This window comes from Corella eumyota, chromosome 5, assembly GCF_963082875.1.
Source record: "Corella eumyota chromosome 5, kaCorEumy4.1, whole genome shotgun sequence".
NCBI lineage: Eukaryota > Metazoa > Chordata > Ascidiacea > Phlebobranchia > Corellidae > Corella > Corella eumyota.
Genome location: NC_137494.1, coordinates 3,641,264 through 3,657,874, shown reverse-complemented (window position 1 = coordinate 3,657,874; position 16,611 = coordinate 3,641,264). Strand labels below are relative to the sequence as shown.

General features: G+C 30.5%; 3 protein-coding genes across 3 annotated transcripts; 2 read left to right on the top strand and 1 right to left on the bottom strand.

The window, feature by feature from the left end:
* Nucleotides 1-2,382: 2,382 nt before the first annotated feature.
* LOC145752362 (mitochondrial import receptor subunit TOM40 homolog) lies at nt 2,383-5,724 on the top strand. The gene is made up of 8 exons (XM_082568637.1): nt 2,383-2,538; nt 2,973-3,128; nt 3,386-3,453; nt 3,567-3,758; nt 3,947-4,052; nt 4,406-4,528; nt 4,617-4,796; nt 5,235-5,724. The coding sequence occupies exons 1-8, from the start codon at nt 2,487-2,489 to the stop codon at nt 5,372-5,374; spliced, it is 1,017 nt and encodes a 338-aa protein (XP_082424763.1). The 5' UTR covers nt 2,383-2,486; the 3' UTR covers nt 5,375-5,724.
* Nucleotides 5,725-5,856: 132 nt separating this feature from the next.
* LOC145752059 (peptide methionine sulfoxide reductase MsrB-like) lies at nt 5,857-7,362 on the bottom strand. The gene is made up of 5 exons (XM_082568253.1): nt 7,182-7,362; nt 6,888-6,975; nt 6,697-6,774; nt 6,440-6,566; nt 5,857-6,260 (listed from the first exon to the last, which is right to left on the bottom strand). The coding sequence occupies exons 1-5, from the start codon at nt 7,345-7,347 to the stop codon at nt 6,159-6,161; spliced, it is 561 nt and encodes a 186-aa protein (XP_082424379.1). The 5' UTR covers nt 7,348-7,362; the 3' UTR covers nt 5,857-6,158.
* Nucleotides 7,363-8,373: 1,011 nt separating this feature from the next.
* On the top strand, nt 8,374-16,500 carry LOC145752605 (uncharacterized). Its single transcript, XM_082568909.1, has 23 exons — nt 8,374-8,614; nt 8,677-8,742; nt 8,958-9,175; nt 9,648-9,788; nt 9,943-10,098; nt 10,198-10,266; nt 10,441-10,669; nt 11,008-11,192; nt 11,371-11,442; nt 11,619-11,810; nt 11,981-12,052; nt 12,555-12,743; nt 12,866-12,937; nt 13,117-13,308; nt 13,431-13,502; nt 13,977-14,165; nt 14,292-14,363; nt 14,504-14,698; nt 14,792-14,863; nt 14,951-15,193; nt 15,428-15,622; nt 15,741-15,812; nt 15,893-16,500. Exons 1-23 carry the CDS (start codon nt 8,521-8,523, stop codon nt 16,193-16,195), a joined length of 3,360 nt encoding a protein of 1,119 aa, XP_082425035.1. The 5' UTR covers nt 8,374-8,520; the 3' UTR covers nt 16,196-16,500.
* The last annotated feature ends 111 nt before the right edge of the window (nt 16,501-16,611 follow it).

Genomic DNA, 16,611 nt, shown 5'->3' with positions numbered 1-16,611 from the left:
TTGTAGAAATCCAAGTCCTGTTGGTCATCGCGTTGCTCCGTGGTGTTACGCAGACAACAAAGCCGGGAATAGTCGATGGGGTTATTGTGATGTACCTCGCTGCCCAGCGCACGAGGGCGAAGTACGGACAGTTGTAGGACCTGTTCATGACAAACCATGCTACGGACAATGCACTCATTTCCTGTTCAGGTTTCAAGTTTATCTATATTTTTGTTCTACAGACATAAAAATAGAAAATCAGGGTCCGCATATAAGTGGGTCAAAACAGTGGGGGTGGTGCCCGACAGCAGCCCTCGGAACATTTTCCTCTTGGGTTATATGGGAAAAAAACGGATGTACCAAATTTTGTGGCGGTGGAGAAATCAAATATGTTCGACAATGCATGTACCCATTCTGCGATGAAGACGCTCCGCTTGTCAAACTTCTTGGCGTTTGTAACACACAAGAGTGCGAGGAATGTATAAATGGAATAGGCGTAGAATATTTGGGGACTTCTAGTTATGTTCCACCCTACAGACATAAAGGTGAATGTTATTCGTGGGAACGTGCAAGAACTACCCCTTTTAGAAGCTTAAGGCTATCAGAGGAAGAATATGCCCTAAGTGATGTCGCTGAAGATCATTCCTATTGTAGAAATGTTTTACCACAAACTTACACTCTGCCATTTTGTTTCACCGAATTAGACACAGCGGCACATATTGACACTATTTTAGCCTGTGACATTCCGCGATGCAAACCTCTAGAAGGTAAAGTTAGAACAGTTGGATATCCCATGAAAAACACAGGCAAGGTATGCGTTTTTCCGTTTAAAGTGTCAGGCGTTTATACATACCATTGCATTTCACATCTTGGAGCAAACTGGTGTGGTGTTGGTATGGGAAACGTTGATATTTTTGAAGAAGAATTAAACGGACAATGTTCGAAATACGATGTTGGAACATGGGGGTCTTGGAGTAAAGTAGGTTGCACGGCGACATGTGGTAGCGGAAAAACAAAGCTTTTTAGACGTTGTAACTATTTGCCCTGCATCGGAAAAACAAACAAAGAAGGAGGGCCTTGTAACACACAGTTATGTGATAAACACACTAATTGTTTCGATGCTAGAACGCGCGGCGTTGAGTTTTCTAGCATACCCGCTCCACATGATTCTTGTGTTGAAGCCCTGTGCAAAAATGAGGGTGCACTAAAGCCAAGACCGTATTGTACTGATAGTATTGATAATACCGTCCATTTTTGCCACGTCAAAGCTTGTCCTGGTACAATTAGTCTGTTTAACGCTGTAACGTACGACCCAAACAGGCGGTTAAAGAAACGCATTTTTCCATGTTTTTTTCCTTTCGTGTGGCAAGGGACAAGTTACAAAAATTGCGTTCGTCATGACGTAGCTAAACCACCTCAAATTGCTGGTATATCTCTCCCGCGACTTTCACAAAATGCGCTTTCGAGGTTTTGGTGCGGCACCGTTGACAACGTTACCAAATTTCACACGGAGTGGGGTTTTTGTTTTTTGGAAGACATGGGTAAATGGGGGGGTTGGGTAGACGAAGCCGACGTGTGCAACTCAGCTTGTCTTACAGTACAAACCCGCGTTTGTGGTTTGAATAATTGCGAAATAAACGTAGAAGATACTGCCACTAAAAGAATCGGTGATTCGATTTGCGAAGGTTTTAATTGTTTTAAAGGATCTTGGACGACATGGTCATTATGGACTACATGCAATAAATGCATAAATTTAAAGTCACGTGACAGGCTTTGTCGACTTCCTGGTGACGTAGAGGCACCAACAAATCAATGCCCAGGGATGTCATTTCAAACATTAATATGTGTGAGGGAAGCAAATAAAGAATTAACCAACATTGCTGACGTTTGTCGTTCGAAATTTGCTTTTGGTCACTCTGAAAACGTCGATGTTGAAACACTTTTGGAAAAGTACTCAAAAATTAAATTTATGGGAAGCAGTTCGGCTAAAAATTTAAAATCCGCTGTTAATGTATTACAGTGTACATTCTTGATGGCCTTATTCTCTGTTTTAGATTTTTAAGATAGTTTTTCGTTAGTTATTTTAATGTAGAAAATCAAGAAGTTAATATTTTAATGTTCCTAAGTTAATTGTTTTAATAATCAAAAAAATATTTTGATTATTTTTAAATTAATTTCTTTGTTTTAGTTAACTGGCAACTTTTTTCAATCTCGATATTTTTTTGTTACAAAAATTTTTTATTTGACAACGCTAAAATTGCGCCATCTTGTGAATAACAAATTACAAATGTATGTAAAGCACGTGAATTCATTTGTGGAGTTGTAAATGCTAAAAATTGTATAATGTAATATACCTTTTGCAGTTTTCTTATTTGTATTGCTTAATTATTTTACAACAGGCAAGCATTGGTCTTTGTTTGTAGAAGTAAATATATTTCAAAATAGGTTTAGCTTAAAAATTTAAACTTAGAAAAATTATAAAATTTGACATTGAGAAAAATTAGGAAATGGGAAATGCCCACGCAGCAAGTTGGAGTTGGGGGTCTGCACCTGAACCAGGTTATTTTTAGATTTTTTTGTTTCAAATAATACAACTAAATTTTTATACAGTATTAGTTTATACACTATCTGACTATTTTTAATGGTAACAGGTAACAAAATCAGAAAATATACTTTTTTTTTGAATATATCTTCATTCTCGATATGGGATGGTCGAATATAGAATAACATCTGACCCAGTCTCAAGTTTTCTTAAGCAGTTTGGGATATTATAGAATATAATTGCCCAATAATTATGCTGCAGGAGTTCATACCAGTTAAAGCGCCTTACTCAAGAGCGCTACAACATGGGAGTAGTGGGAATGGAACCCACAATCTCGTGTGTGTTGTAGCAAGTTTTCTCACCACTGCACCACGCTGCTTGTCCACTACACCACGCTGCTTGTCCACTACACCACACTGCCGGTAAACTTTCAGGCTATTGATATTTTTAGAACCCCCAACTACAACCCCTACTCCACCTGTCATTCCCCCAAACACAACAACACCCCCTGTCACACCACAATCCACCCCTGTTGATACAAAAACAGAGGCAAAATCAAAAGGAGATGGTTTGGGAAGTTTTGAAGAGTTACACAAACTATGCAAAGGTAAAACTTTTTTTAAGGTTCCTTGTTTAATGTCTGCACACAATTACCCATTAAAAGTTGTATATATATATTATACAGGTTTTTGTATTATTTTTGGTGAAATTTGTTTAAAAATTTTAATTGATTTGTTGGTATATTGATTTGATGTATATATATACAATAAAAATGTTTGTTAAAAATTTTTGCATTTCATATATTGTTTTCAATTAAATTTTACTTTTAAGTTTGTTTTAGCAATTATTAAATTAAATTTTTAGACCTAGCATTCCAGCCATTTGAGGGAATAAGATTTGTTGCAAACAAAGGACTGAGCTCACATTTTCAGGTACTTTAATTATGTTGCCAATTCTGTAGTCAAATTAGCTTATGTTAATCTAAAATTTAGCATGGCCAAAACACAGTATATATATATAGACATCAAATCCCATCTATGTTTAGGTCCAACACACAGTTCATTTAAACAATGAGAAATCCACTTACAGTTTTGGCTCAACTTTTGTTGGTTCGAAACAACCAAGTCCAACCGAGGCTTTTCCAGTAATGGTTGGTGAAATGAATAATGAGGGAAATTTGCAAGCTCAATTTATTCACCAAGTCACCGACTTATTTCGCTTAAAATGCATAGCTCAGGTTCGTTGACGAGAATTTTAAATCATTTGTTTCTACCTTTTTTGCTTTTTAATATATCACATGTAGGCACTAAGAAAAGCTTGTTACTCTGTTGTATACAATCTTTAAAATCATTTTCTGTTTTTTGTTTTGCTCAAAGGTATTTTTTCTTACATTTTGACGTAACTAATTGTTTGATATTGTAACAGACGGCTGGATCTAAGTTGCAATCTGTCCAAGTTGGTGGAGATTTTAAATTTAAAGACTCAACCTTGTCTGTGGTTACCGCTGACCCTGATCCATTAAACGGAACTGGTAAAAACATTCTATATAATTTCCTGCAATTGCTTTTGTATTAAAAAGATGAGTTGTATAGTTTGTGCTATAAAATAAATAACATAAAAAATTTGACAAAAATTTATCTCTATACAGTAGACTCTGGGTTTGATCCCCGCTGGCTTCAAGCAGAAACCCTTAAATAAAGTGAAACTATATTAACTCCCGATAAGTTAAAAACATATTGGCAGAATAGTTATCGAAAAATTACATTTAATAATATTCCACAATGACAAAGTATTGACATCGGATTAGAGTTACCAATGGAACTCTATGTTTAGGGTATCTATGTTACACTGCTTGTTTTAATTTTTATATTTTTGTTATTATAGGAATGTTAATTGTCCATTACCTCCAAGCCATTACCCCGAGACTAGCTATCGGATCAGAATTATTGTACCAGAAAGGTGCCTCAAGACAACAAGCTATTATTACTATGGCTGGGAAATATGCAAGTATGGGTTGCTTCAATAAATTGTTTTTTCGACTTTTAATTTACAATAAAATTTATTTTTGACATTTATATAACTGTTTTTTTTTTAGCCAAAGACTGGCAGTTAGCCACTACCTTGGGTATGGGAGGATTACATGCAAGTTTTTATCGAAAAGCAAACGAGAATGTTCATGTTGGAGTCGAACTTGAAGCTTCACTTAAAAATTGGGAAAGTGTGACAACTTTTGCTTACCTACTCGATGTGCCGAAAATGAACCTCATATTTAAAGGTAAGGAAAAAGTATAGGTTTTATAATAAGATTATCATTTTACTGCATAAAAAAACCATGATACTTATACATAAAATATTTTTTTTAAGATTTGTGCTCCGGCACAGTCTTGCCTTTGGTAGTGTTGAACATTATTTTTAATACACCACCATGGGGTTGTGGGTTCTGTCCCCCCACTGCTTTTATGCTGTAGCGCCCTTAAGTGAGGCGCTATAAACGTATGAACTCCTGCTAAGCCAGCACTTAATCAGCAGCATAATTACTGGGCAATTATAATCCATAATATCTCAAACTTCCACAGGCAACTCGAGACTGGGTTGGAGTAACTAATGTTACTCTATGTTTAGTTTGCGCATTCGACCTTCCCATGTTGAGAATAAAGACATATACAAAAAAAAATAGTATTGTTAACGTTAACTTTGTTCAAATATTTTAAAGGAATGTTGACTTCAGAATGGACTATTGGAAGTTCAATTGAAAAGAAATTAATGCCGCTTCCAATTAGTCTAAACTTAACTGGGACTTACAATATTAAAAAAGACAAAGTTGCTGTCGGTATTGGAGCTGTACTAGGCTGAAAACTATTGAATTAGTATCAAAATATATGAGTTTGTTTGCTGCTAAAATTTGACCAATTATGTTAAAATCTGCTTTAAGATATAGTACACAATCAGTTAAAAAAATAATCAATTGTCAGGTCAACTACATACAATCTAAAAAATATATTAAAATACCATGCTATGGTTTTTTTTTAACATCAAAGAATAATTCCACTTGCTGCAGTGTAAAATTGGTGCTCATACCTCTTACCTTGCTATTGTAGCAATATAATCATGCTGCTATTAATATTTATTTGTGTTCTAGGTAAAATTTCATTATACAGGTGTAATGTCACCTTTCGTGTTCTTTACTATTATTCAATAAAACAAACCACCTTTTTTCTTTTTAGTTCGCTTGTTATTAGGAAAACTTTAAGAACATGGATAGTCTTTAACTTAAATACTTATTTAGGAATCCAATTTTGTTAAAATTAGGCCATAACTTACAGAAAACACACAAAAGTTTTATTTTAGGAAAATTTGGTTTATTTTCCAATATAGAAAGTAATAATGCAATACATAAGGCAGATAATGTACAATAAAAGCATATGACAAAAAGTTCAACAATAACACAAAAGCTGTAAAAACTCTTTAAAATTTACCACAATAAATTTTTTTTAAATATTTGTATAGCCTACTCAAAAAAATTTCAATTCGACAATGTTCTGAATAACTTCAAAAATACATAAAACTGTTCTGGTGTAATTTTATACCAACATATAAAAAGAATATATATATAAATGCAATTCTAACTATTGTTTATTTATTTCTTCTCAAAATCAAGAGACGCACTGTTCATACAATATCTCTGTCCTCCTTCCTTTGGTGGACCATCATCAAATACATGACCAAGATGGGCATCACACTACAAAAACAGATCATTAAAGTAATTAGTAAACTGAATGCTCTATTGCCATTAAAGTTGTATTTAATCGGAATGGAAAAGTTTAAAAGACCCCGAAAATGTAAAAGTAGATTTTTATCTTGAAATTAATTTTTTTGTAAAAGTTTCTCAAAACTTGTAACAATTTTGAGTTTACTTACTTTTTCGCACACTACTTCTACTCTCTTCATGCCATGACTTTCATCTACATTTTCAGTCACCGCGTTTTTATCAAATGCTTTGTAGAACGAAGGCCATCCTGAACCAGAATCAAACTTGTGGTCCGATCTGGAAATATAAACATACAAACTTATTTAAGGGTCACATTTTAACACAAAAATAAGTGTGGGAAAACCATGATCACGTTTCAAATCCTAAAAATGTATAAAATATTAAATTCAATGAATCATTTTCTTACTTGAAAAGGTTGTTTCCACATACAACACATTTGTAAATTCCCTTTTCTTTGTTTTTTTCATATTCTCCACTAAAAGGCCTAGAACGGAATGTTTTTTCAAATTAAAATATTTTCATGCCAGTTTTATATATATATACCTTTTATTTTACAAATAATTTTAATGTAAATTTTTTATATATATATATACTAACGCTTCTGTTCCCTTTTCCTGGGTAACTTTGTATTGAAGAGGAGTTAATCTTTGCTTTAACTCCTCTTGATCAATAGGTTTTTTGGCACCTGAAAAAAGAAATATTAAAATTAATTTAAAATATTAAAACCTTTGGTACAAATTCTTTAATTTAAATAGGAACACATATACTTCTTGAGCATTTTTTTCAAGAGATATTTACTTTAAAATTCAATGTACTTTATTTTAATTTTTTAACAAAAAATTGTCGAATTTTACCAGCGTCCGGCTGTCCGGCCTTATTTAAGCAACCTACCTTCGTTAGTCGACATATTTCTTTCCTTTGTATTACTGACTCCCATAAACAGTGTTAATTTCGTTGGTTTATCACCTGTTAGAACGAAAATTTTCTGATTTATTAGACGCCCAACTTGCCTGTTTATAAAACGAGTATTTCCGGAGCGTAAAATTTGTCGTATCATGATATTTACAATGCGTCATCTAGCGTTATGACGTCACTCTATTTTTATACCACAGAGTTTCCAATTTTATCTGAGGCGATATTATAATTTTAAGTTAAACTGTTTTTACATAAGCTATATTTAATGACCTGACAGATATACCACACTACCGAACCTTGGTATATATATATCTATTTTTGCATTACAAAAATGTAAAAAGATCACAAGTTGTGGTGCGCTATATTTCGCTTGTTGAGACCTTATTTTGATCAACAATTTACTTAATAGTGACCTATCAATAAGTTAAAACAGTCGTAAATTACTGTTACCATTAAAAAATATATAGTCGTTAAATGGTTGCTACACACCATATATTTGACAATAAAACTGCTGGTGTAGTTTGGTTGCAACAAGCAAATCATTGCGAACCTCAACTGCTGAATTTTATGTTTTTTGAGAGTAATTATTGTTTTTACAAACAATATTTTTGACAACTGCATGATTCCCGGTAAATAGGTATTAAAATATTTTATTTAAATGAAAAAGAACATTTTAACGTTTGTGTTGTCAAAATATTGTTCTCTTCTTAGTTTGGTTCCTGCTTTTTTATTCTATAGGACAAATAAACATATACTGTAACAAAAATAATACTCAAACTATAAAGATAACATTCTACTTTCAATGTCACACGGAAGTGCTCAGTCCAATTTTGTTAAAAACAAAAGTATAGAATAACAATAGAACAAAAAGACGCGACATAAACAAAATATTGTAAAAATTGCCCTTTTTTGACCTTGAACATTAAAAAAAGCTAATTGCTTGGTACGTCAATTAAGTTTGCTTTATAAATTCTCTATGAGGAACTATATTGTATTGCACAGAAACTTTCCGATTGTAATAGAACTATGAAATCCGATAGGGTGTATTTGGCTTGTAAATTCCTTTCTTAAACTACAACCATACGTGAAATTGGAATACAAAGATGTTTAAAACAAAAAGTTTAAAAATATGGAAACATTTAAATTTTATGGAAATTACTGTTAAAAACGGTTGTTGTTATATTTTTGCTTTTCAGCTTTTATTATGCTCAATATTGAATTATTTTTAAATTTTGGGTTATTTAATATAATTTTAACACATATACATTTATTAGTACTATTCAAACAAAATATAAGTATGGTTTAAAAATTTAATATGGATTCTGACGAAGACTATTCTGAGTTAGTTTCGCAATTAAAACGGGAAGGTTTTGGAACAAGTGAAATACAAAGTTCGATCAACGCTACAAGTAAGTGAAAAAAACTACTATTACAGTAAAATATAGATACAAAAATTACATATCTTTTGTAGATGTTTCTCCTGAGCTGACTGAAGAAAATCTGAAAATTTTAAGAAAAAACATAACTAAAAATCGCGGTATAAATATTTAACAATATAAATTTAAGTTTAATCTAGTGTTTTTAAATGTTTAAGTTATTGAACACCACTTTTTTAAGCCAAGTTAATTATATTTTAATAATGAAAATTTGTACTGATGGTAAAATAAAAAAAATGTATTTGACAACACTAATTTACAAACGCACGTGTTAACATAAACAAACGTCATTTACATAATCTATCGTATGTTTTAGTTTTAAGGAACGGAAAACCAGTACAGCTTATACGTCCAAATAACGTTTTGGATGAGAACTACAATGGTTTAAAGTTGAACAGAAAAGCACTTGAAGAAATATTTGGTGACCCTAGTGTTAAAGACAACCCCGTTGCTTTGTATTCATTGACCGGAGCCTTTCGCAAAGGAAAATCGTTTTTGTTAAACCTCTTTTTGCACAGATTACGTTCCGATGAGGTATATTAATTGTTACAGTAAAAAGTATTAAATCTTAGGCAGCTATATTGGCATGTTTAACAATATATTCAGAGTTTTTACAGATTTGTATGTAGTTAATATTTTTCCCTAATTGGTGTAATTATCAGTCTGAAAAGTAGGGCAGTTTTCGACGAGATCTCGTGCGTGCAAGCGTAAAAAATTGCGTGACCGCGCGTGCACGCGTACCAAAATTTTCGGTCTAGGCGTGCACGCGTGATTTATGTTGGCGTGTTTTAGGCGTCAGTACTGTGCGTGCACATTTTTTTAAGACACCAGGCGAGCAAAACGCTAATTCCAGGCGTGCATTTTTTTAATGAAAAAAATCTCGTGCGTGCACGCTGCCCTACTTTCCAGACTGGATTATATATATCCACTGGATTATATATATGTATTTATATATTGAAAGTATTATATATATGAGTGTGTGTGTATAACATTTAAATTTTTGCAGCCAGAGGAATGGCTGCACGACCAAAATCAAGTTTTAGAACCAGTGAATGGCTTTCACTGGAGAGGTGGTTATGAAGGAGATACTAAAGGAATATGGATATGGAGTGAACCATTTCCTGTCACCCTTTTAAATGGAAGAACAGTTAGTATATTGTATTAGCTGTATTATTAAAATCATAAACCGAAATTATATATAACTTAAATTTAATATAACTTTTCTCAAATTTAATAAAAAAAAAATTTTTTTGGAGAATTTTTTTTTAAACTTTTTTCACAAAAATATATATTTTTATTAGATTAACTTATTTTTATTGGACACTGAGGGAGCAGTTGATTATTTATCAGATTCGAAGCAATCTTCAATTATATTTGCCCTTAGCACCCTAATTTCTTCGGTTCAAATCTACAATGTTTCGCAAAGAATAAGTGCAGATGACCTTGAAAATTTGCAGGTAAGATTAGTAAAAATATTTTTGTATTTTAAAATTTTTTAAACCATGCCAAAAAAATAGTCAAAATTTTTTTTAAATAGAATAACACTTATTTTTTAGTTTATTGTTGATTATGTAAATACTGCAAATGAAGTTTTCACAGACAAAAGAATGTTGACTCCAATTCAAGTACATAAATTATTTTTTTAAGTTTTATTAAAAGTTAAACTTTTAATTTTTTTCAAATCACAATTTTATTTCTTTTGTCTTTATCATAAAAATAGTATTTTACCAACCGTCTTTTAAGCTATGATTTTTGGTTCAACAATATAAATTATTGTTTTACTGTATCATAATTTGCAGGAATTAATTTATCTAATTAGAGATTGGTCAGATACCGATGTGAGTTTAGGATTCAAAGGCGGCGATAAATACTTACGAAAAATGTTAGACCAAAGTAGACAGGAGGTGGCTGAGGAAATAGCTGACAATGTTAACAAGTATTTTACGAGTTTGCAATGCTTTTTGTTGCCCTATCCTGGAAAAGTAGTAGCTGAGAGGGGAAAACAAGGAAGTTTAGTGTTTCTAAAAGGTAAAATATTTTAAATATGTAGTTTTTTTTTTTACAGATTTTTTTAGGCTGTTACAAATAACATAGAGGGTTTAGTGACCATGCTATATCTTACTTAAAATTTTTAAGCAATCAATAATTCTTTTGGCATGTTTTAAATCATAAAGTTGATTTTATCATTTTTTTTCTGTCGCTTTGATGTAATATTTATTGTATAGCCTATTTTTATTTAATTATAATAATGCGCGAAAAAAACACATCAAATAAAAAAAAACATGGAGTGTCAAGGTTGCGGTAATTTAAACTAAATGACTGTTGTACAGTCTTATTTATATTCTATATATACTATATATTCACAGATATTGATCAAAAGTTTTTACAATTGGTTGACCACTTACAAGACCAGCTATTTCAGCCCAAAAACATCGTTGTAAAACAAAACAATGGCTTTGATGTCATGGGACATGATTTTATCAATCTTGTAAGCTTATATTTTGAAATATTTGAACGTGGAGAAATGCCAGAGGTGGAACTGATTTTAGAGGTAGTATTGTTTTGAAATACACAAATTTAAAATTTGCCCATTTTTTTGTTAAATTAACTAAATAAACGCTTAACAAAGTAAAAACAGTTAGTACCCTATTTAAGAATAAATTTGTTAAATCTTTATTTATTTTTAAACTGTTATAAGGTTAACCCATTGAAGCTTTTTTTTTATTTAGGCAAATCACAAAGTTTCAATTGTAACTCTAACCCAAAAGGCAAGGCAACAGTATGAAAAATACATGCAATTAGTGAGTAATATTTGTTACTTTAAATTCATACTTATGGTATAATATATCAGAAATATGCAGCATTCTCAGTTTTAACAAATTTAACTAATTTAAAATAATAAAATTGTAAAAAACTTACTGTCTAACAATGTTTTAGTGAACGTAGTTATCAGTAATAACCTATTTTTATTTAATAGATATGCCCAGAGTATAAAAGAAATCTTATAGATATACACCAAGATTGTAAGTCGTTTGCTCTTAATTTTTTCAATACTGATAAATCTTTAAAATTTGGAAACAAGAAATTTATTCAAGTTCAAAGAAAACTTTTAGAAGAGCAGATAGACCAACAGCTTGAGGTCTTTCTTCAAACTAATTTGATATTGAAAGTAAGTTGAAATCTTTTGTTTGTGTTGTATGTTTATTTATAAAAGTTAAGAATAAAAAACTTTTCTGTTTTAAAAATAAAAATTTAGTTTAAAATATTTCAACTATATACCCATTGTGCATTGCCTATTTAAATAGTCATTTACGTAATATTTGTTTATTTTTTTTAAAGGAACGTTTGAGGAATAATCTGGAGCAAATTGTTGAAAGGCTGATTGAGAATTTAAAATCAGTTTTAGAGCAGGCAAGTAATGAAAATTGTTTAGAAAAAGAACTGTTTTTAAGTTTTAAGCACATTTTTTTATTACGTAAGGGTTATTAGCACGATACAAGTAAAACCGGCAGCGTGGTGTAGTAGTAAGAACACTTGCTATACCACACATTAGGGTCGTGGGTTCAATCCCCACTGATCTCATGCAGTAGCACCCTTGAGTAAGGCGCTATAAACGGTATGAACTCCTGCTGAGCCAGCACTTAATCAGTAGCATAATTTTCGGGCAATTATAATCTATATAATATCCCAAACTGCTACAGGCAACTCGAGACTGGGTCGGAGTAACTAATGTTACTCTATGTTTAAGTCGCGCATTCGACGTTCCCACATCGAGGATAAAGATATATACAAAAAAAAAACGCTGTGACATCAGGATTAAATTGAGTATCTTAAATGGTATATTGCAGTGAAAATCCTTGCTTTAATTGTTTTTTGTTATTTTGAACATGCCTACATGTAAAGTTTATTTCAGGAAAGTGAAGGGAAATATTTCGAAGAAGCCGAACAACTTTGCTCTGAAAATCAAGTGGCCATCATTGATTCTTTTTACGAAAAAGTCAAAAATTTAGACCAACAGCTTTGTGAAGAATTTAAAGAAATACTCGAAGAAGAAATGCAAAGATGCTTAAAAGCGTTTCTTGAACTTAATTTACACAGAAAAGTATACAGAAATGTTCAATAAAATATAAATTATTTGATAGAATATTGTTTTTCAATGGTGCTTATTTATTGAATAATTATTTTAAAATCATTTATTTATATTTTTCCCTGTTAAATGTTTAGAATGAATTGGATAGAGAATTGTCAGACTTGGCACATTATTGTAAAGAAAACTACATATCCACAATGAACCGGGTTAGACACTAAAATTTTATAAAAACTCTGTAAATTTAGAATAGTTGTAGAATAAGATGTTAAAGCCTAACACATTACTAAAACTACAATATCTAAGGTCAATAATAATTTTGGACACATTTTCACTATATTGAACAATAAATAAATACATACTTTTAAACAAAAATAATCTTTAACAGAATTGTGCCATAGTTCTTGACAGCACAGCATATAAAATGGCCCATAACTCTGCTCATGCAAGTTGTTTACATGCATTTGAACAGTGTGAGCTTGGGAGAAACACTAATCTTAGATCTAATCACAAAGAAAAGCTTTTGACTGAACTACATGAGGAAATGTCAAAATTTAAAGAATCTAACAGAATAAAAAAAGTTTGTTGTATTTTGGTGTTTGCTTAATAATTTATTTTTTGCGATAGATAATAACTGAATTTTTTAATTTATCTGGTTTAAATAATGTCCTAAAAAAATTTTATTAAACATTTTTATTTCAGCAAAAGACAAAAGCAAAGGAAACGGAAATTATGAATCTGGCAAAAGAAAAATATTACGAACTTATGAATAATGTGAGTTTATCTAAAATAATTAAATTCAGATTTGTCAAATCCATTTACAAAAAACCTAATGGTGAATAACATTTAAAATATGTAGACTTAACTCTGCGTCAGCATAATGTGGGTTCAATCCCCACTGACCTCATGCTCTAGCGCTTGAATAAAGTGCTATTAACGGTATGAACTCCTGCTGAGCCAGCACTTTTTTATACTAATCAGCAGTATAAGTATTGGGCAATTATATTCTATACTATCCCAAACTGCCACAGGCAACTCGAGACTGGGTCGGAGTAACTGATGTTACTCTATGTTTAAGTCATGCATTCGACTTTCCCACATCAAGGATAAAGATATATACAAAAAAAAAAAATAAATAAATAATAACTTTTTTTTTGTATAAGCTAAAAAGTCCAAACTAACAGACTACAGTGAAGCCAGATGAACTAAAAATACTGTTTAAGTTAAATGTAAATTGAAATGTTATAGAAATTTGAAGGCCATTATGTTGAGCCAATTAAAATATTAAGAGCTCATAGACAATGCAAAGAAAGAGCTGTGAAACTCTTTGATATACTTAATATTAACCAAAGTTGGGCTGCAAAATGTGGAACTCGATTTAACGAAGTTGCAGATGAATTATTTGAGAAAATTGAAAAAAGAAATAAGAAGTACAAGGTGATGTATCAAAAAAATTTCCAACATTTAATAAAAAATAATGCCTAATAAAATTTTACATGTAAACTTTTAATGTATATAAATGCGAAACAATTTTTTTAATATTGCATCAATATGTATCTATAGATGGCAGCTGTAAATGAATTCAAAAAAATTAAATGCAAACATTTTGATTTTTATGAAAACACAATGGAAAGGGTAACTTTAATTTTTATTTGTATTTTGTAAAATATTCTAACGGTTTAGGTAATTGTTTTTTTGGAAGGCCAAAAAAGGTTAATTCCTAAACTATTAAAATTTGCCAAATTTGAATTGTTTTGAATATTGTTTTATTTCAGTACCTACAAAGCAAATTGTATGAGGAAAGAGAATTAATGAAATACCACGAAGTTACTAAACAAAAAGCAGTAGTGAATTTTGAGAAAGAAGCTGAAAAAATTCCAGAAGAAGAAAGATCAGAAGTTAAAGAAACTCTAGAAAACGACATAGACAATTGTTTCGAAAACTTAGAATTGCAATTTGCTGCCGATAAGGTAAAAAAAAAGAAGTTTTACATATAAATCTTTTAATTTTCTGTGACATAAAAATAATAAATACCTTTTTTTAAACTTTTTGTTATTTTATAGATATATCTAGATAATGAGTCGAAGTTAATTCTTCAGGAAATAAAGACAAACTATTTGCATCAGATTGATAAGGTATCATAAACAGTTTTATTCAACCTTTTGTTTAAAAAAAATAATCTTATCTTTAGAACAGTAAAGTTTACCCTTTTTTAAATTCAGGCATTCGCAGTTGAAAACCCAGACAGTTTTATGCCTAAGAAACTACATGAAACGGCTAAACAAGAACAAATTTATCTTCTAAAACAGAAAATTAAAACCAAAAAAATCTTCTCTGAAGCTAAAAAGCAATTTCTCCAGTATGCTGAGGATCAGTTTATTAAAAGAATAGAAATAAAAGCCATGATTGAGTTTAAAAAAATTAGATGTGAACTTCTTGATTTTTATGAGAATGAAATGGGAAGGGTAAGTTTTATTTAAGTAATTTTTTTGTGTTTTGGATACACAATAACACTGTGTCTTTTAAATATTTGGTTTAACATTCTAATTAAGTTCAAAAATCTGATTTTTTAATAAATGCAATAAAAAAGAGCTAGCACACAACCTCTATATTACCAATATACTAATCACCATTTAAAAGTTAAATTTATAATAGGAAAAGTTGTTTTTTTTTTTTTAAATAACTTGGTTTTATTACAGTACCTACAAGGCGAGTCTTTTGCCAAAGAGAATTTAAACGAATACCATAACATTTCAGAATTAAAAGTCTTTCACAAGTTTGAAAAGAAGGCTGATAAAAATCCAGAAAAAATAAGATCCGATATTAAAAGTTATTTAAAACAGGACATGAACAGATATTTTAAAATTTTACAAAAGGAATTCGATTTGAAAATGGTAAATGTAATATATAAGGGTTTAACTTTTAAACCACTTTATATGCGTAGAAGACCTTGGTTGTGGAACATTAAATTAGAAATAATTTGTAGAACTTGTAATTTTTTGCTTCTTGTAGGAAAGCTTAACCAATGAATCCAACTTATTTCTCCAAGAAGTAAAGATGAACTACTTGCATCAAATAAATAAAGTAATCTAAACAACTTTATGTAATAATATTTTAGTTTTTTATTTTTTATTTAAAAAACATATTTTTTTTTATTGATACAGTTGTGTAAAAGTGAAGAAAATCTGGACAGTTCTAAGCTTATGGAATTACATGAAATTGCTAAACAGCAACAAATTCATGTTCTAAAGCAAAAAATTAAAACTGAAGATCTTTTTATTAAAGCTAAGGAGCAATTTGATGATTTTGCTGAAGTGGAGTTTAATCAAAGAAAAAAAGAAGTCAATAGATTAGGAAATGTTATTGGTAAAACTGCACTTAAGGTTGCGCCTTTTGTTACAAAATTAAATCCACTCGCTGGAGGTGGAGTATCAGCAGCAGGTGGCCTAGCTGAATTGTTTTTATAAATGACACTTAAAATACTTAGTAAAAACATTATGTGTTAATTTTTTTAAATCTCTTCAATATACCACTATTATTTCAAGCTGTTATTAAATTAAGATTGATTGGCAAAAGCTTATTGGTTTTTTACTTACTACAGTGTTATGTAAGTTAATGTTTTATTTTGCATTGCAAACTTTATAGTTTTGTGTCTAACATGTAATTTTTATCAGGGTGATTTAATTTGCCTTAAATATTGTAAGATTGTGTATATAATTGTGTTTTATACATAGTGTATGTTTTTTATGTGACTTTGTACAATACTTCTCTTAACAGCCTCTTAAAAAAATATACAAAAAAATTTGCTTTTTTAATTTATTAAACATTATAATTTAACAATAGTAGTCTAACAAACTCTTTGCTAGAAATAACAAATTAAATA

What these genes read in the sequence shown, in the direction of transcription:
- LOC145752362 (XM_082568637.1), top strand. Translation starts at nt 2,487, where the DNA reads ATGGGAAATGCCCACGCAGCAAGTTGGAGTTGGGGGTCTGCACCTGAA. An exon ending in GGGGTCTGCACCTGAACCAG is followed by an intron (nt 2,539 to 2,972) that starts GTTATTTTTAGA and finishes TGATATTTTTAG; the next exon opens with AACCCCCAACTACAACCCCT. An exon ending in AATGAACCTCATATTTAAAG is followed by an intron (nt 4,797 to 5,234) that starts GTAAGGAAAAAG and finishes AATATTTTAAAG; the next exon opens with GAATGTTGACTTCAGAATGG.
- LOC145752059 (XM_082568253.1), bottom strand. Translation starts at nt 7,347, where the DNA reads ATGATACGACAAATTTTACGCTCCGGAAATACTCGTTTTATAAACAGG. An exon ending in AAATATGTCGACTAACGAAG is followed by an intron (nt 6,976 to 7,181) that starts GTAGGTTGCTTA and finishes TTCTTTTTTCAG; the next exon opens with GTGCCAAAAAACCTATTGAT. An exon ending in TGTGGAAACAACCTTTTCAA is followed by an intron (nt 6,567 to 6,696) that starts GTAAGAAAATGA and finishes TTATATTTCCAG; the next exon opens with ATCGGACCACAAGTTTGATT.
- LOC145752605 (XM_082568909.1), top strand. Translation starts at nt 8,521, where the DNA reads ATGGATTCTGACGAAGACTATTCTGAGTTAGTTTCGCAATTAAAACGG. An exon ending in AACTTAATTTACACAGAAAA is followed by an intron (nt 12,744 to 12,865) that starts GTATACAGAAAT and finishes TTAAATGTTTAG; the next exon opens with AATGAATTGGATAGAGAATT. An exon ending in TGCAATTTGCTGCCGATAAG is followed by an intron (nt 14,699 to 14,791) that starts GTAAAAAAAAAG and finishes GTTATTTTATAG; the next exon opens with ATATATCTAGATAATGAGTC.